The 18,388-nt window shown below is 60.2% G+C and overlaps 6 protein-coding genes across 6 annotated transcripts; 3 read left to right on the top strand and 3 right to left on the bottom strand.

The window, feature by feature from the left end:
- Nucleotides 1–343: 343 nt before the first annotated feature.
- On the bottom strand, nt 344–2,955 carry P884DRAFT_204370 (VTC domain-containing protein; the record flags this gene model as incomplete). The annotated part of the gene is made up of 3 exons (XM_069438573.1): nt 344–628; nt 731–2,371; nt 2,497–2,955. The coding sequence occupies 3 exons, from the start codon at nt 2,953–2,955 to the stop codon at nt 344–346; spliced, it is 2,385 nt and encodes a 794-aa protein (XP_069296197.1).
- A 1,098-nt stretch (nt 2,956–4,053) lies between these two features.
- Nucleotides 4,054–5,672, top strand: P884DRAFT_204216 (S-adenosyl-L-methionine-dependent methyltransferase; the record flags this gene model as incomplete). The annotated part of the gene is made up of 2 exons (XM_069438558.1): nt 4,054–5,482; nt 5,638–5,672. The coding sequence occupies 2 exons, from the start codon at nt 4,054–4,056 to the stop codon at nt 5,670–5,672; spliced, it is 1,464 nt and encodes a 487-aa protein (XP_069296196.1).
- A 1,177-nt stretch (nt 5,673–6,849) lies between these two features.
- On the bottom strand, nt 6,850–10,681 carry P884DRAFT_301080 (P-loop containing nucleoside triphosphate hydrolase protein; the record flags this gene model as incomplete). The annotated part of the gene is made up of 2 exons (XM_069444830.1): nt 6,850–10,509; nt 10,577–10,681. 2 exons carry the CDS (start codon nt 10,679–10,681, stop codon nt 6,850–6,852), a joined length of 3,765 nt encoding a protein of 1,254 aa, XP_069296195.1.
- A 542-nt stretch (nt 10,682–11,223) lies between these two features.
- Nucleotides 11,224–14,302, top strand: P884DRAFT_246413 (DNA replication licensing factor MCM7). Its single transcript, XM_069440464.1, has 3 exons — nt 11,224–11,420; nt 11,504–13,872; nt 13,946–14,302. Exons 1-3 carry the CDS (start codon nt 11,372–11,374, stop codon nt 14,027–14,029), a joined length of 2,502 nt encoding a protein of 833 aa, XP_069296194.1. The 5' UTR covers nt 11,224–11,371; the 3' UTR covers nt 14,030–14,302.
- A 338-nt stretch (nt 14,303–14,640) lies between these two features.
- On the bottom strand, nt 14,641–16,235 carry P884DRAFT_204123 (mitochondrial 37S ribosomal protein mS29; the record flags this gene model as incomplete). The annotated part of the gene is made up of 2 exons (XM_069438553.1): nt 14,641–15,446; nt 15,569–16,235. 2 exons carry the CDS (start codon nt 16,233–16,235, stop codon nt 14,641–14,643), a joined length of 1,473 nt encoding a protein of 490 aa, XP_069296193.1.
- Nucleotides 16,236–17,318: 1,083 nt separating this feature from the next.
- On the top strand, nt 17,319–18,236 carry P884DRAFT_246407 (ribosomal biogenesis regulatory protein). The gene has a single exon (XM_069440463.1). It carries the CDS (start codon nt 17,440–17,442, stop codon nt 18,046–18,048), a length of 609 nt encoding a protein of 202 aa, XP_069296192.1. The 5' UTR covers nt 17,319–17,439; the 3' UTR covers nt 18,049–18,236.
- The last annotated feature ends 152 nt before the right edge of the window (nt 18,237–18,388 follow it).

Below are 18,388 nucleotides of genomic sequence, written 5' to 3'. Positions count from 1 at the left end.
CATCTCCGGCTGTATGCGGCCCAGACAGCTCCTCGGGGCCTCGGAGCCCCCCAAGTGGAGAGATCGGGAGTCATGACTGGTGCCCACCCTTCGGCCACCCTACGACTGAGAGCTGGGAATGTTGTGATAATGATGCTCGTTATTGCTACAAGGTAGTAAACAGTCAGATCATACAGTCTAGTGTGTGTACTCGGATGCAGATGAACTCCTGAGTGAATGCCCCCTTGCTTTCCCCTGCTTTGCCCAAAAAACAGCTACCCGAAAAGGACCAGACCTAGTACACCAGGACTCTGCCATGCGATCATATATCAAGATTGGCGACCCGCACCCGGCATCCTAAGAACTACCACAACTCCCTCTTCTTTCCCTCAAACGCAAAATTCAGCGCGACCGCCACAAATAGCGCGACGCACAGCACGGTCGGCCCCACCTTGTCATAGTACCGCGCCACCCTGTGCTCGCGGATGGCACGGCTCCGGTACAGGTAGATGGCCACCGAATAGCCCAGCGACAGCAAGGCTAGCACCGTAAACGCGCCCGCCGCGACAAACGACAGCTTGTTGCCCTGCTCGGTGCTGAAGTTGAGCAGCGTCACGGCGATGGTGCCGATGTAGATGGAGTATTCCAGCTGTGTGGAACGAGTCTGTCAGTCAGCCCACCTTTGTCAACAACAAAGGGACAAAAGGAAACAAAAAAAAAAAAAAGAAAGAAAGGGCGGGGAAAGCGTTACCCATCCCAAGAAGGTCCTCTCGGCCGCAAAGTAGACCTTCGGTTCCACGCGCACGGGAACATATATCTTCTTCCCCTTGGGCGCCTTGAACCGCCTCTGCTGAATCTCTCCCGTTCCCAGGAGCGACTCGAGCCTGGCGCTGCGGGGCATCTCGGTGGCCCGCGGGCGCGGCACCAGCGCCTTGAGCAGCCACCAGGTGCCCCGCGCGGCCGCGTTCAGCGACGTCGACATGCGCGTCCGGTAATACGTCCAGCCGCCGACGCGCCGCGCCTCTTCCAGCCTGTCCTCGTCGTCCTCGTCTTCGGAATCGTACAGGTACGTGTCCTCGCCCGGGGGCGGCCGGTCGACCGTCTGGTCCTCGACATCGACCGCCGTCGAGCCCGCCGCGCGGCCGTTCCTAACAGCGGTAATCGATGCGCCGGCAGACTCCCCCGTCTGGCCGGTCGAGGTCACCGGCCGTTGCTCGTCGTTGTCGTTGTCGTCGTCGTCATCATCGTCGTCGTCGTCGTCGTCTTCGTCTTCCGAGATCGACGTGGTCGCCGAGTTCTCGAGCCTCTTGATGCCGAAATCGTGCGTCACGGGCTTGCGAATGTCGACGTCCATCTGGGGCATCCAGTACGGGAGCAGGTGGATCCTGTCGGGGAAGAGGGAGGCGACGCCGTGGATGAACTTGCTGAACTTGGGCACCGCTTCGACGAGATGGCTCGAGGTCAGCTGGCGCACCCACTCCGGCGGTTCCTGGCCGAGCTGGGTCTGCAGCTTGACCTCGAGGATGGCGTAGGGAAACCGGACGATATCTCCGGGAGGGAGTTGGGAGAAGGGGTAGTCGACGCCAATGTCCATGCGGCGCCAGTTGTCCCCTGACCTCATCGTCCCGTCCAGGTTGTCCTCGCGGATCATGGTGAGCTCCGTGTCGAGAGAGATACGCACGCGCGCGTCGGCGGGCAGCTGGAACGCGGTGCGGTGGTAGAAGGACCGGCACACCGGCTTGTAGCCCTTCTTGAGGACGGACCACTGGATCTCGCGGGCCAGCCTCTCGTCCTCGGCAATGGCCTTCTCCGACTTCTTGCCCTCCCTGCGTGCCTTCTCGAAGATGGCGGCCGGGAGCAGCTCGCCCCGCATGAAGGCGTTCACGTTCTTTTCCTTGAGCGAGAAGCGCGCCTTGACCGACTTCTCGCCCGTCCAGTCCTCCCGGTGCGTCTTGCGCTCGACGAAGACGGTCTCGTTCTGCATGCCGCCGTACCAGCGCAGCCGGATGGCCTCGGCGCCTTCCGTCTTCTTGAGCCGGCCCTCGTACAGCTCCCACGTGTCCGGGTTGTCGTAGTAGATGGATGTGATGGCCGAGTCTTCCTCCTCAAACTCCTTGCTCGCGTTGAACACCAGGACGGGCAGGTGCTTGAGGATGATGAGCTTGAGCTCCGTCACGTTGTCCGGATGCACCCAGTATTTGGTCGTGTGGCGGATGAAGTTGGCCTGGCTCCCTCCGGCGGCGCTGTCACCCTTGGCGGGATTTCCTCTCGTTCGGACGAGGTCGTAGAGCTTGGAGAGCTTGACCACCGAGGCGTCGTAGTTCTCCTTATAGAACGGCTTCGCCTTGAGCCGAGTGTCGAAGACAGGCCTGAGGTGCCACCCCGTCATTTTCTGTGTTTTTCGGACGTGTTAGAGCAACCTTCTCCTTTTCTCTCTCTCTCCCCCCCTCTCTCTCTCTCCCCCCTTCTCTCTCTCTCCTGTGCGGCGTCCCGCAGTGTTCGGCGAAACCAACTCACGTCATGTTTCTTGATGATCTTGTAGAAGCCCGTGTAGTTGAGCTGCACGAACTTGGCGAGGTCGTGGACGTCGGCGATGATGTCGCTCAGGTCCTCCTCGAGCAGCATAAACTCCTCCTCGGTGGGGCCCTCCTGGCCGAGGCCGCGCTCGTTCAGGCGGTTGACGACGTCGCGGACCTCGCGCTCGCTGACGGCGATGCGGCGGGAGATCTCCATCGCCTTGACCTGCTGCTTCGCATGCACCTTGTCGAGCTCGGCCTCGAGCTTTCTGACGAAGCGGCTCTCATCCTCCTCGGTCCACTCACGGCTCAGCTGCTTACCGGGCCTCGCGCGCTCGTCGCCCGGGGGGAGGATGCGCCCGCTGGGCTGCTTGAGATCTGCCTTGAGGCCGTCGTAGTCGATGTAGTACCATTGGTACTCTCGGATCACGCTCGACCGTAGTTGCTCGCCGAACTTCATGGCGATGGCTGCTGCCGGGAGGAGCTCGCCAGATGGAATGTCCGGGTGCGGATTGGGGATGTGGATGCGGATGCGGATGCGGATGTGGATGCGGATGCGTGCAATCGATGGGGAAGGGTCTCGAGGTCGTGGACGATCAGCACCGCGGCGGTCCGATCCACCCACAGGGAGCGCTAGCTCCAGTGGTGAGGTCAATTGTTTCTGTGGGAAAAAGCATCTAGTTAAAAAACAGCGTCCCTCCACTTACACTAATTAAGAGGTCGCCACTGTTTGCCAAGCCCGGCCTGTTTCTGATTCTAGATCCCTGACGCCCTCGGAGCTGGAGCTTTCTTCCGTTGTAACTACACTACGGAGTACGGAGTATTCCGTAGTGTATGGTATGTGCCGCAGCTCCACCCGCCGTTTGCCCGGGCTCGAACTGTTCAGGGTCAACTCTGTCTCGTTTCTTTTTTTCCCTCAGACCCGTGCGAAACCTCGCCAGACACCGACTTTAGGTTGAGACATGTCGACAGCTTCAATCTGCACCTGACGACGATGTGACCCAGCCGCCATACATACTGGCAGAGCTTGTCGGGGAGCACGTGTGCAGGGGAGCTCTGCGATTGGAGAATTGGGGAACTCAGGTTTGGGGCAGGCGGGTGGGGTAGCCTGGAATCGTCTGGGCATGACGTTAGCGTCAAACCGTTACCAGCGGCTTGTGGCCCTCCCACTCAGAGGATGCACCAACCACAGCTGCAGACCCCAGATTCCAAACTTTGGTGCAGTGGTGAGGGGCAGGCAGCAAGATAGAGGGGCACAACTCGACGTCTTCGATTACACTACTGTGTAGAGATCCCATCAATTTGCCGTGTTCTCCCGCCCAAATTTTTTGCTTACGACGGGTTGTGTGGACTGCAGCTGCCGGACTTATCAGTCGCTGTGTGCAAAACTTAACTTTCGGTTAAAAAAAAAAGACCGAAAAAAAAAAGACCGAAAAAGAAAAGGCAAAAAAAAAAAAAAAAAAAAAAAAAAAAAAAAAAAAAAAAAAAAAAATCCTTGGAAAAAAGAAAGACTGGATCATCCGCCATCTCCCACCATCCCTCCTCCCACTCGAAAAAAATGGCAGCCTCGCAAGCCGCCCCGCCAGACGACAGCATCTCGGCCCGCATCTCCCCCACGTGCCCGCCCGAGACCCAGCGGGTGCTGACGGCCGCCTGGGCCCACGACCTCGCCGCCGTCAAGAAGCTGCTCGACACGCCGGGGAAGGCGAGCGTGCAGGACCCCACGACGGGCGAGACGCCGCTGCACGCCGCCATCCGCTCGTGCGGGCCCCGCTCCGACGGGAACGACGAGGACGAGGACGAGGACGAGGACGAGGACCCCGCCGACCTCGAGGCCGCCGCCAAGGTCGTCCACGAGCTGCTGCTGTGGGGCGCCATCTGGAACGACGTCGACGACCGGAACGAGACCCCCGGCTGCGTCGCCCACCGCCTCGGCAGGACGGACTTGTACAACCTGTGCGTCGAGGCCGGCGTCAGGGCCGAGATGCTGTTTGGCCTGATGGAGGGGTACGAGGAGCTGCGCAGCGCGGACGGGGAGGAGGAGGAGGGCGAGGACGCTGAAGTGATCGACATGGATGCCGACGCCGGTGCGGACACGGTGGTGGTGGTGGGCGAGGACGGCGACGAGGCGCCGCAGCTGGTAAATGTCGAGTCTAACGGACAAGACGGGACGGCGGCAGGAAAAGACAAGGAGGAAGAGGAGAAGGTGGAGGATAGTAAGGATGAGGAGGAAGGAGAGGAGAAGCAAGTGGAGCAGACGGGAGCAGAGGAACCACGGTTCCAGCCGCCAAAACCCGACACAGAGGCCGAGGTGACCTCGGAGGCGTACTTGCGGTCGAAGCTGACATATTCCGATGGAAAACTTGTCGACGACGACGGCAACGGTGTCATGATGGCCTGGGAGACGGATATCATGCGCCGCAGTGTCGAGGCCTTGCTGCCAAACAAGGAGCCGGGGAAGAGGATCCTCAACATCGGGTTCGGCATGGGTATAATCGACACCATGTTTGCCGAAACGAAGCCGTCCAAGCACCACATCATTGAAGCCCACCCAGCCGTCTTGGAACACATCTCGCGGCCTGGCTCCAAGTTCGGCGCCGCCTGGGAGGAGAGCGGCCCGGCTCCGGGCGCATTCAAGGTGTACAAGGGGAGGTGGCAGGAGGTTTGCCAACAGCTGCTGGCGGAAGGGCAAGTATATGACGCCGTGTACTTCGACACCTTTGGCGAAGATTACTCCCAGCTGCGCCTGTTCTTTACCGAATTTATCCCCGGCCTTTTGGACGGCCAAGGCAGGTTTGGCTTCTTCAACGGCCTCGGTGCCGATCGCTTGGTGTGCTACGACGTGTACACCAAGGTCGTTGAGTTGCACCTCGCTGATGCGGGTCTGGATGTCGATTGGGAAGTAATAGATGTCGATATGTCGAACCTGGCAGAGGCCGGCAAGGGCGAGTGGGAGGGGGTGAAGCGGAGGTATTGGACGCTAGACAGTAAGCACCCCCCCCCCCCCCTTTTTCCGGTCCTTGACGAGGGCACCGAGGGTTTCCACGCCCTATTACTCGCAAAGTGGCCGTCTTGGCCGTCCCTGTCATATGTGGGACGTATACACGTTGACGGAGAGTCTGGGATTTCTAACGCCTTTCAGAATATCGCCTGCCGACTTGCACGTTCCTAGGTTGAAACACCCGATCCTGGCACCATTAATTCCCAGTAACAGAGCGCCGAGAAGGTCAGAAACGAGCAATGCTCGCGGAGACCCCACACCGGACTCGGGCCCCAGTATGTACTTTCTGCCGGCCTCACTCATGGCTGGCTGGTCGGGGCATGACCGTATCACAACCTCCGGGCAGAGGAGCGCGGAGAGTGCAGATGGCAAACCTGCAGATGGTCACGCTTCTGGCATCTCCTACAAGAGTACAAACAATGGCCATCCGAGTCTTCTGCTGCGAGATCAGTCCTCCGAATGAATGCAAGGCTGAAGCACCCCGTGCATCTTCCTCATCCCCCTCAGGCTCCTCCTGTTTACGTCGGTGAACTAGTGTATTGGGATTGAGATGATGCCGAAACAGAAATGACGACAAGCGTCTCTCTCAAGATCGAGTAATTGTAGCCCCTCTTTTACTAGTCGACGAGCTCGCGTTTGCTAAAGGGGGGGACTCCTCGACTAAGGAAACGACTTACGAAGACACTGACCAGTTCCTGTCGTCCGGATAGGAGGCCAACATGGTGAGAAAACGGCCATCCTCCACGGTGTATCTAACAGCCACCCCTCCCCCCCCCCCCCCAACCCCCTTTCCATGTGGTTGTATCGTTTGTTGAAAGGGCCTTTCACGCCTGCAAAACGGTGTGCTGGTAGGAGACCGAACACACGCTGGACAGTCCTATGTGCTGGCGGTCTCAACAGGGCTCGCCCTATTGACTAACAACGATCCAGCCAGTAGGCTGTGCATGAACACACTACAAGCACCAACTGAGCAACAGGGGAAGACCATGGGCAAGGAGGACTAGTGAGAGTGTAGATCTTATACATCAGATATCTAATTACTGTTTCTGTCTTCTCCCCTTTCACAAGTTTCATCTAGAAGACAGGATTTGAGATATTGGAGGCCTGCCGAGTCTCACCTAGGTGTGGGACAATGGTCTATCTGGAAAAAAAAAAAAAAAGGGGGGGGGGGGGGGTAGGAGGTGTGGCCACAGCTTCATGCTGGAATCAATCACTGAACGGAAATGCCTACTCAAGCCAAGGATGTCTGCCAAGCTAGTGATTATGCTTCATCAGTGGTTCAGACATCAGCCAGACACTGCTGCCCCTTCATACAAGACCTACGTATATGTACATAGTATGGTACATACTCGCTCACATGAGACTGCTCCTCCCCCCAATTTCCATGCTCCCTTGCCCGTCCTTCATGTCTCCACTCCTGCCGACCACAAACTCGTGATAGATCTTCTCCAAGCGCCTCCGCTCTTCGACGCTGATACTCGCCCGCGTACCCTCGAGCGCCTTGACCAGGTGCTCCCAGCGGATAACCACCTCCGCATTGCCGGGACCGCTACCTGAGCCGCTGCCGGCCGTCACATCGCCGTTGGATAGACCGTTCACGGCGCCGGACGCGGCGGCAGGACCCTTGGCGAGCTGCTGCTTGGCGCGTTTCTTGGCCAGCCGGATTCCCTCCAGCTTGCTGGCGATCGCGGCCTGTTCGGCGAGTTGCGCCGCGCGGGTGCGGGGCGCTGAGGTTGCTGAGCTGTCGCCAAGTGCGGCGGCATCGTCCTCGCCATAGCGGAACTGGACAAAGTTCTTGGATGCCGCGGAAGCAGACAGGGACTTCTTGGCCCCGCCGCGACGGGCATTGCTGGCGCCTGCGGACTGCTGTTCCCGATCGTTGAGCACGTCGTGGATGGCTTCCAGCTGGGCGTTGGACACCAGAGCCTGGAGGTCCGCCCCGGAGAAGCCTTCGGTGCGGCGGCCCAGCTCGAGCATGTGATCTTCCGAGCCCCAGACTTCGTCGGCGACCTTGACTTTTTGGGCCAGCGCCCTGATGATGTCGAGGCGGTCCTCTAGAGTGGGGAAGTCGCAGAGCAGGGACTTGTCGAGACGGCCCGGCCTGAGCAGCGCGGGGTCGATCAAATCCGGGCGGGAGGTCGCCGCGAGGACATAGACGCCTGACAGGCCCTCGGCACCGTCCATTTGGGTCAGAAGCTGGTTGACGACGCGGTCCGTGACGCCCGTAGAGTCGTGGCCACGCTTTGGGGCGATAGAGTCGAACTCGTCAAAGAAGAGGACGCAAGGCTTGGCGGCCGAGGCGCGCTCAAAGAGGTCTCGGACGCTCTTTTCAGAGGCACCGATGTACTTGTTGAGGATCTCGGGGCCCTTGACGCTGATGAAGTTGAGGCCGCATTCGCCTGCTACGGCACTAGCTAGAAGGGTCTTCCCGCAGCCTGGATACCCGTAGAGGAGCAGGCCAGAGCGGAGGCGAAGCGGGCATTGGGCGAAGATGGGTGCGTACTTGGTTGGATACTGGAGCGTCTCGAGGAGGACTTTGCGGGTTTCTTTCAGCCCGCCAATCGAGGCGAACGTGGTGGTTGAGCTCTGGAGCGTGACATTGCGTAGTGAGGCTGGTGTGAAACCCTTGAGGGCGTTATCAAAGTCGGCACGGCTAAGACGAATAACGCTTGCGTCGGCATCTGGTGACTCCCCGACAGTGCGGCTCAGCGCCTCGTTGCGCGCTCTCGAGATCAGCGGGATCAGATCCCCTGGCATATAGCCATCCGTCTGCCCGGCAATATCGAGGAAGTCAAGGTCTTCATCCAGGACGAAACCGCTGGGTTTGTGGCCGGAGGATTTCCGGGCTGGCCGGGCCGGGCCGTCCATCCATCCGTCTCCGTCTCCCTCTGCGGCGCTACCATCTGCCGTCGTCGGGCGGCTACCGTCGTCGCCCCCGGGCTCTACCACCTCCTCTGGGGAGACAGACCCCTGTCTGGTGAGCGCCTCCATAATGCGCCGCCTGGTTTCCTTATCAGGGGCACTCAGATCAACGATCTCGCGGACAATGTGGCCACCGACCAAGACATTGTGCAGCGAGTCCTTGCCCTGACAGGTGGCTAGCAGCACCACATTGCTATCTCGGCCGCGGTACTGCCTGACTATGGCGCAGATGGCCTCGCTAATTTGCCGACTCCGGCCGTTCTCGTTGCCCACCTGCAGTTCGGTCTCAGCCGGGCAGAGACGATCAAGGTCGTCCAGGATGACCACCGCCCTACCGCCGAGCCGCGCACCCCAGCTGGCAGCCATGAACAGCCGGGTAAGCGTCTCTTTGATGGTGGATATCCGGCTTTCGTCATTGACAAGTTTGGTGCAAGGAAAGTAGGTCGTGTGGTAAAGCTGCTCAGAGCGCAGCGCACGCACCACCGCCCGAGCAACCGACGTCTTGCCGGATCCTTGACCGCCGGTCAGCAGCACGGAAGACATGTGCGAGAGATGCGACTTGAGCTTCCCCAACAGCGAGTCGATGCCAACCAAGAGAGTATCGGACGGTTCCACCTGGTCAGTCTCGAAATCAGAAAACCACGTAGGTTTTGGAACCGGCGGTTCGACCACAATTGGAAGCTTCCATTCGGACCCAAGGATCCAGCTCAGGGCCTTCTTCCCTTGTCCTTGTGGCGCTGCAGACGGCTCGAACCGCACAATAGCCCCCTCCCAGCCTCGGGGGCATCTCAGGCCGTCGTGCACACCGAGGACCTGGCCGTCTGTGAGCGGTCCCAGGAGCAAGCCGTTTCCTTCTGGCCCGTAGATGTGCTTCACCTGGTTCGCGGCCTCGTCTTTCTCGGCTTTGGATTGGCCACCAAATTTGAGACCCGAGAACTGGGCTGGCTTCGTCGACTGGAAAGGGTAGATCTTGAGTTTCTGAACCGGTTCGCGAGAGATGCCGTCCTGATCTGACGCCTTCCGGGGCACCTGGGCTGGGGCGGGTTCGATCTTGACCACGCCGCCGACCATGCCTTCGCACCCAAGCGCGGCGCAGAGAGACGAGGAGAGCGCGATTGTTTGGCCATCGGGGGGCTCGTCCCACGGCAGGAGGGAGGCGACGATTTTCGTGGATGCCTTGGCTGCAGGATCTGCTTCCTGCGGTTGGCTCGCCGGGTCAAGCGGTTGTTGAAGGCCGGCGGGCCGAACAACGCTGACCGACACCCACTTGACTGACTTGAGGTCCTTCCCAGACAGCAGATCGCGATCAACCCAGACGCTAAGCGCTTCCACCGGCGCCTCGTCGTCAAACCATTCCTGGCAACTCTTGCGGTCAACGCCCCTGAAGAACAGAACCGGCTTCTTCTCCTGCCGCGCACTCTTTCTCCTAGCCGTGCTCGTCGAGCTCTTTCCACTCTTGCGCGATGCGCCACCCACACTCCTATCGTCTCTGCTACTGCGCTGTTTCTCCCGCGTCTTGGGAGCCACAATGACTTCAGCGTCCGGGGCGATCTTGGCGAAGGCTGTATTGGCGGGGGGAGCAGGCTCTAGCGATAGAACCTTGATGTTTGCGGTAGACGTGGGCGACAGATGCAGGGTTAGCGGGTGCGTGTAGGTGCCGGGTAGGCGTGACTGCGCAGCGTAGGCGGGGTTTGGGACGGCGCGGATCTGGAACAGCAGGTTGTCCTCCAAGAAGGTGCCATGCAGCTCGATCATCTCCCAGTCATCGGGCGTCAGGGGCTCAATGTTGACGGTGTGGACCATGGGCGGGTCGAAATGAAGCGTCACTGTGACTTTCTGGCCGTCCGTCAATCCCAAGTTGGCCGCGAGGGTGGCATCTAGCTCAACGGCACCCGCATCCTGGTCGCGTGCGTCCCGCGCACTGCCGATGCCGTCCCTGCCAACGATCGGGGCGACTCTCCGTTTGCTCGACATTCCAGTCCACCCAAGGAATATGTGCTTGATCGAAGGGTTGTTCGCCGGGTCCGGGTTGCTGCCCGGGGTAGGGGCGCGGGCGCGGTACCGGAGTTCGACGACGACATTTTGGGCGGGCTAGAGACAGGGCACGAGCACGTCAATTGCATGCTTCCGTACCGGATGTGGGTAGGGCTCCTCCTACCGTATTGGCATTAGACAGCAGCGATGCCAGCGACGGGGGGAGGTTGACGAGGCAGTTCTGCAAATGCACCAGCCAGAGCACGGCAGACGCCTGCATCGGCGCCATTTCCGTGCACGCGGACCCGGCTATCGGGTGTGTTGTGGCCGGAGAGGGGAGAGAGGGGAGAGAGGGGAGAGAGGGGGGTTTGGGGTTGGGGCTTTGTTTTTCTTTTTCCCTTCTTGCCGATCCGATCGTTTGTGTTGGAGGAGGTACTAGTCAACAGTGTTGCACTTTCTTCTGAGCATGATGCATCTCAAAAGAAGAAGGAATGATTCAACCATTCGTCCCGCTTCGACTCGGCGCATGTAGCCTCGGGGGGCGGGCAGCTTCGAACGGGGCAGCTTCCCGGCAGTTTGCATGTGCCGAGGCAAGGACCACAACTCCGGCGGCCGTGCAGGGCTCCCTGCTGAGGCTGCTGAGGGAGAGCGGGCCCTCGGCTAGTTACCCACACCAGCTGCTCGTGCCAGCAATGCGGCGCACACCTGGCGCGCAGCTGTCATTCTGCATGTTAAATGATCCCTGGCCCAAAACGCGCGAAAAAGCGCGTCAGGCCTTCCTGGAACGCGTCAACCCCTGTCACCAGCCGCCCAGCCTCCCGCACCCACTGGCACCCCAAGCAAAGCGCCTGCTTTATGTTTTCTTATCGCACGCACAAACCTACCGTACCTACCCACCCTCGTCAACCACCACCGTTACCGCCATCTTCACCACCAAACCACCGCCATTCTCGGGCAGAGGACGATTGCAGTCGCAGCCATGGCGCTCCTCCAGATGAAGGCGCCTGTTGACTACCAGGTGCAGCAGGGTGAGTAACCAAACGAACCAACGATAAAAACAAAAACGCTTGCATGTTTCCTTTCCTCTCAATCCTGACATTCGAGCGCTCAGCCGCATTCGAGAGCTTCCTCTCCGACTTCAAGACCTCCCCGCAGGAGACCATCACCCATGCGCTGGGCAACATCAACATTGACGAGGACGACCTCAGCGACGAGTATGACTTTATGGACGAGGACGGCGATGCCCAACAAGAACGCCGCCGCCGGAGAGCCGAGAAGCAGCAGCCCCGCCACAAGTACCGTGAGATGCTCCAGCAGCTCGCCGACAGGAAGATCAGTCAGGTGGTCATCGACCTAGACGACCTCTACTCGTACGAGAAGGAGTTGAACGAGGGTCTCAAGCTGGTCGAATGGATCGAGCAGAACACGAAGCACTACGTCGAGATCTTCTCGAGGGCCGTCGATAAGCTGATGCCCGAACCGAGCCAAGAAATTACCTTCAAGGACGACGTCCTCGACGTCCTCATGGCGAACCGGAGACAGCGCAACCAGATGCTCGAGGGGATCGCCGACAGGGAATCCGACCCGACCATCCTGAACGACCAGTACCCTGCGCAGCTCACCCGGCGCTACACCCTCGTCTTCAAGCCGAGGACCTCGACCCCGGAGAACCCGGTCAAGGCGTTGTCGGTCCGCCAGGTCCGCGGTGACCACCTGGGCCACCTCATCACCATCCGCGGGATCGCGACCAGGGTATCCGACGTCAAGCCCATCGTCCAGGTCAGCGCCTACACGTGCGACCGCTGCGGCTGCGAGATCTTCCAGCCCGTCACCGACAAGCAGTACGGCCCCCTGACGCTGTGCCCGTCCAGGGACTGCAAGGAGAACCAGGCCAAGGGCCAACTGTATCCGTCGTCGAGGGCATCCAAGTTCCTGCCCTTCCAGGAGGTCAAGATCCAGGAGCTGGCCGAGCAGGTGCCCATCGGCCAGATCCCCAGGACGCTGACGGTCCTCTGCTACGGCAGCCTGGTCAGGCAGGTTAGCCCCGGCGACATCGTCGATATCAGCGGCATTTTCCTCCCCACTCCATACACCGGCTTCCAGGCCATGCGTGCCGGCCTTCTGACCGACACCTACCTCGAGGCGCACCACGTTGTCCAGCACAAGAAGGCATACGAGGACATGGAAATCGACCCAATCATCATGCGCAGGATTAACAAGTTCACCCAGGCGGGGAACCAGTACGAGTACCTCGCCAAGTCCATCGCCCCCGAGATTTACGGCCATCTCGACGTCAAGAAGGCCCTCCTCCTGCTGCTCGTCGGCGGCGTTACCAAGGAGGTCGGCGACGGCATGCGCATCCGTGGCGACATCAACATCTGTTTGATGGGCGACCCCGGTGTGGCCAAGTCGCAGCTGCTCAAGTACATCTCCAAGGTGGCCCCGCGCGGCGTGTACACGTCGGGCCGCGGCAGCAGCGGCGTCGGTCTGACGGCCGCCGTCATGCGCGACCCGGTCACGGACGAGATGGTCCTCGAAGGCGGCGCCCTGGTGCTTGCCGACAACGGCATCTGCTGTATCGACGAATTCGACAAGATGGACGACAACGACCGCACGGCCATCCACGAGGTCATGGAGCAGCAGACCATCTCCATCTCCAAGGCCGGCATCAGCACCACCCTCAACGCGCGTACCTCGATCCTGGCCGCCGCCAACCCGCTCTACGGCCGCTACAACACGCGCCTCTCCCCGGTCGAGAATATCAACCTCCCCGCCGCCCTCCTCTCCCGCTTCGACATCATGTTTCTCCTCCTCGACACGCCCAGCCGCGAGACCGACGCCCAGCTGGCCAAGCACGTCGCCCACGTGCACATGCACAGCCGGCACCCCGACCTGGGCACCGCCGACGGCGTCGTCTTCAGCCCGCAGGAAGTCCGCGCCTACGTCGCCCAGGCCCGCACCTTCCGGCCCGTCGTACCGCAGGCCGTGTCCGAGTACATGGTCAAGACGTACGTGCGGCTGCGCAACAACCAGCGGCGGGCCGAGAAGCGCGCGGCCGCCGGCGGCCGGGACGCGCAGGCCAGCAACAACTTTGGCCACACGACGCCCCGCACGCTGCTCGGCGTGGTGCGCCTGGCGCAGGCGCTGGCCCGGCTGCGCTTCAGCAACACGGTCACGCAGGAGGACGTCGACGAGGCGCTGCGCCTGGTGGAGGCGTCCAAGGAGAGCCTGGCGGCCACGGACGAGCGCGCCGGCGGTAGGAGGGCGCTCAACGCCAGCAGCAAGATCTACAACCTCGTCAAGGGGCTCGCCGACAGCGGGGCCTGCCGCCCGGACGACGTGGACGAGGACGATGAGGATGCCGACGGGCAAGGCTACGGCGTCGAGATGAGCCTGCGCAAGGTCAAGGAGCGCGTCATTGCCAAGGGGTTCACCGAGAACCAGTGGCTGGCCGCATTGGAGGAGTATACCGAGCTAGATGTGAGTCTTTCCAATTGTTTTTATTTCCCCCTTTTCTTTTCTCTCTTTACTGACTCGCGATGCGCTTCTGTAGGTCTGGCAAACAGCTGGCAATGGTACGCGGTTGGTGTTCATCACGGCGGGCAATGGCGAGCGGGAGGGGAGCGAGGACCTGTGAGCGCTCGCCGCTTGCTCGCACACTGGTCCCAAGATATAAAGCTGGTTGTCTCGTTAATTCTCAGTTTGGGTTGCATCTTTTTTTTCCTCTCTCTCTGTGGGTTTGGGGTCGATCTACGTGTCACTTCGGCGTTCTTAGGGAAGGTCAATTTTTTACGGAAAGCGAATGGCTTGTTTTGGCTCCGTCTTAGTGCATTGAAGGGCTCGATTGTTGATAGATGGGAATATGAATCGGGGCCCAAGGAATCTTGATCAACCTTGTGTGCCCGGAATTGCCAACTTGCCGATTATTCAAGCCGACTATTCGAGCCAATGTTAGGCCGCGGCCTGCTCAGCCACGGGTCTCTCTCTCTCTCTCTCTCTCTCTCTGTCTCTCTCTCTCTCTCTCTCTCTCTCTCTCTCCCTCTCTCTCTCCTGACTTCCAGCCCCCTGGTTCGAGAGCGGCGCCGCCACGGACGTGGGAGTCAGACTTGCCTCTCACAAATAATACAGATTTGGATTTCTACATAAGCGTCTCTATACACGCACACACGCACACACACGCACACACAAAACACCCTTCCGTAGAGTTACACAGTTGTGGCGCGTAGTCGCCGGCCATTCCCCTCCTCTTCAGATGCGCATCGTCAGGAGCGCGGCCCGTTCCATCTCGCCGACGACGCCGTGGCCGGCGAGGGTCCACTTCTCGGTCACGGTGCGCTCGTTGACGGTGGCGCGCAGCATGCCGCTGGCGGCCCAGTACTCCATCAGGGCGCGGGCCTCGAGCTTGTCGAGGCCGCCGAGGCGGAGGACCTGGACGGAGCGCAGGACGGCCTCGACGCGCTCGTCGTAGCCGCGGAAGTAGGGGTCCTTCTGGGGCACCTGGACGCCCGGCACGTCGGCGCGGAGGCGCTGCTCGGCCTCGCGCTGGGCCAGGGCGAGCTCCATGCTCGGGGCGCGGGGCGCGTTGCTGCGGCTGGTGGCGGCGAGGACGGCGCCGCCGCCGGGGAAGTGCGCGCCGCCGCCGAGGGCGTTGGCGAAGAGGCGCAGGAGCGCCAGGTCGTGCGAGTGGATCAGCTCAAAGGACGGGGAGCGGTAGTCCGACACCTTCATGGCGTGGGCGAGGCCGTCCAGGCTGATGAGGATGGGCGGGCGGCTGGCGCCCCTGGCCGTCAGCTCGTTCCAGAGCGCCTGGAAGACGGCCCAGGCGTTGTCGGGCTCCTTGGCCAGGTTGGCGAGGGTGAGCAGCGGCGTGTTGGCGGAGATGTTTTGCGGCAGCTGCGGGTGCGCCTGCGTGGTGTACGTCTTGGAGAGCACTTTCTCGTTGGCCCGCCGGAAGGCCTGGATCAGCTTCAGGACGTAGACGGGTTGCATGTACTGGACCGGGTCGGTGCCCGGGATTGGGGCATATTCGGTGCAGGCGGTGGTGAGCTCTTGGGCTGAGAAGGGGGGAAACGAAAAAGAAGAGAGAAGAAAAGATGGTTAGCTAACCGATGATCCAATGTGGTTCGATCTCGATCAATTACGTGAGTCATGATAGTATGGGGTTTGCAAAACACACCTTCTGGGAAGTGGAGGACGATCCAGTCGTTGAGGAAGGCATGAGACATGGCCTGCAGCAGCATCAAGCTCTTGCCGGCGACCTTGTCGCCCGTCACGACCAGGCGCAGGATCTGCCTGTTGGCGGCGGCCTCCTGCATCCGGTTCGTCAGGTCGACCGTCTCCTTGCGCACCAGGACGGCCGGCTTCCTAAACATGCCCCAGCACTGTGTCGGCTTGAAGGCCACGCTGGCGCGTAGCTGATCCTGCAGCTCCTCGGGGAGGGCCATGACCTTGGCGATGTTCTCCGAGGTGGCCAGGTCGGCCGGGCCGAGGTCGGTCAGCCACGGCACGGGGATGGCGTTGTCATTGCTGAGAGTGATGCGCTTGCGGTAGGCCTTGCGCTCGCCCGGCAGCGGCGGTCTCCCTTTCTCGGCGATGCGGTCCTTTTTCTTGAATTTTCCCAGCTGCAGCTTCTTGCCTGCCTTCTTGGAGGCGGGCTCGTTCTGGGCCTGCTTTGGCTTCGCATTTGCCGAGGTTGTCGAGAAGGGCGCGGGCCGGGAGGCGGCGATGGGTGCGGCGATGGGAGCGGTGATGGGAGCGATGGGAGCGCGAGCTCGAGGCACCGAGACTGGAATCCCTGCCCCCGATGGCCGCACGAGGCAGCGCAGGCATTTCGGGGCCGACATAGTTGTGCCACTATGTGTCTTGTCGTCTCTGTCGGCAGCAGTGGGCTCTATTGCATCGTGGGGTGCCGTCCGAGTCGCCAATGACTGCCGGCCGGAACTGCTCAAAATCTCTGGAACAAATCGCCGAAGCAAAATCGGACAAGGGACGCGTGAAAGGTGTAGTTAGTGTAGCACGGGCCACACCCACGCCAAGAGCACATCAACCCTGGTCCCCATGGCATCTGCACCTCTTCACCGCCCGGATTGCAACCAACTTCGCCCGCCCTCATCAGATACTAAAAGGAGTTCTGTGTAATGTACGGATACAGATTGACATTGTATGCAGCAACCATAGCAGTGTGTAAAAAACAACGCGCCATTGACAAACCGGCATGGTGGTCCTGCCTACGCTTGACACCAAACCATACTCTCCCTCCCAAAAGCCGAGGGATAACTCCTCTTATTAGCTAAAGCCTGGCAATATTACTTCCCTTGATTCCTCCTGGAGGCATGATTGATATCCATGAGTGTGGCTCAGGCACCAAGGCCCTTCTGAAAAGGAACTTGTCGCTTCAGTGCAGCTGTGGTTTCCATTTTTCTACTCTACGATGAATGGCCGGATAATCGCGCCTCACCTCATGAGTATCAGTCCATTTCTATACATGTTGGTCCCTAGACATATTTACCGTCGTGACTTGTTTCGAGAGTGGGTTACAGTCGACAGTATCAAGAAGCCACGACCCCTTGTCAATTGGCTAATTTTGGCTACACGGTCTCATGCTAGCTATTCGCAGACAGAGCGTGAGTCTCAAGCAACGCACCCAATCGTGAGATAATGGTGGTCAGAAGGTATTTGCTAGTTTAGAAGGTAATTACGGAGTACTGACAGTGTATGTACGGGTCCTGCTCCTGTTCCTGACCATGGCACTTCCACATTTATTAACTATATTCCGTACAGCAACTTGGCAGACCCGCCTTTACTAGTAGTGGACGGGGGTGGGGGGCTCCCGCTATCTGCCAGCCTTCACCGCCTAAATTTCAGGATGTTCATTCCGCATTGGAACCAAACCTTCCTTCACCTTTTGGGCGGGCTGCCAATTGCGCAGAAACATCATCGGCACAACTACACAAGCCGCCACTTCTCCTTCAAAAGTCTCCCAAAGCCGAAACCACTCCATTCACCCCGCCTCCCCCCCCCCACCCCCCTTATATACCAACCGTCACCATGTCAACCGAGACCGCCCAAAAGCCGGCCAAGCTCCCCGTCACCGTCGACAAGCCGACCCCGTACAACTTCGACCTCGGTCTCCTGCTGGCCAACGACCCGAACCCGGTCGGCATCCCCGCGAGCTGCGCCGGGGACCGCGCGGCGCTCGAGGCGCACCTGGCGTCGGTGGCGCGGGACGGCGCGCAGGTGCTGATCAACCAGCTGCTGACGACGTGCCCCGTGAGCTCGACGCAGGCCGGGGTGCTGCTGTCGCTGCCGCCGCCGCAGACGGCGCTGCCGCGCGAGAAGCCGGTGCCGGCGCCCAAGCCCGAGACCAAGTGGTCCGCCTTCGCCAAGCGCCGCGGCATCAAGCCCAAGACGCGCGAGCAGCGCCGAAACCTCCGGTACAACGAGGAGACGGGCGAGTGGGAGCGCAAGTGGGGCTACAAGGGCGCCAACAAGGCCGGCCAGGACGACCCCATCATCGAGCTGAACCCGGCCAAGGAGGCCCAGCGCAAGGAGGGCACCAGCGTGCGCGGCGACAAGAGGAGGGAGATTCGCGAGAGGGTGAAGCGCAACGAGAGGCGGATGAGGAGAAACCAGAGGATTGCCGAGGGGAGGAAGTAACGGATCAAAAGGGATCAAAAGGGATCAAAAAGAGACAACATCATGATCAATATTCCGCTTACTCTCCCTGGAGGGGAGGACGAGCCTGTTTTGAGAAGGGGGGCAAAAAAAGATACGGGTGGATGACTTGCATTTCAGGCGTTATCAGATATAGGGCTGATTTGTTACGTTGTTCTTCTTCCGTCTTTTTTGTTTTTTTTTTTTTTTTTTTTTTTTTTTTTTTTTTTTTTTTTTTTTTTTTTAAGGCGTCAGGGTGGGGTGCGTGCGGGAGAAGACGGGGCAGAAAGCAGGAATATGCTACGACTGCTCCCAACAAAGCCAGTACGTTTTCGAGCTTGAG

This window comes from Thermothelomyces heterothallicus, assembly GCF_042370625.1.
Source record: "Thermothelomyces heterothallicus CBS 202.75 unplaced genomic scaffold P884_scaffold_17, whole genome shotgun sequence".
Classification (NCBI taxonomy): Eukaryota; Fungi; Ascomycota; class Sordariomycetes; order Sordariales; family Chaetomiaceae; genus Thermothelomyces; species Thermothelomyces heterothallicus.
Note: the sequence above shows the minus strand (reverse complement) of the source record. Positions and strands in the feature narration are given on the sequence as shown.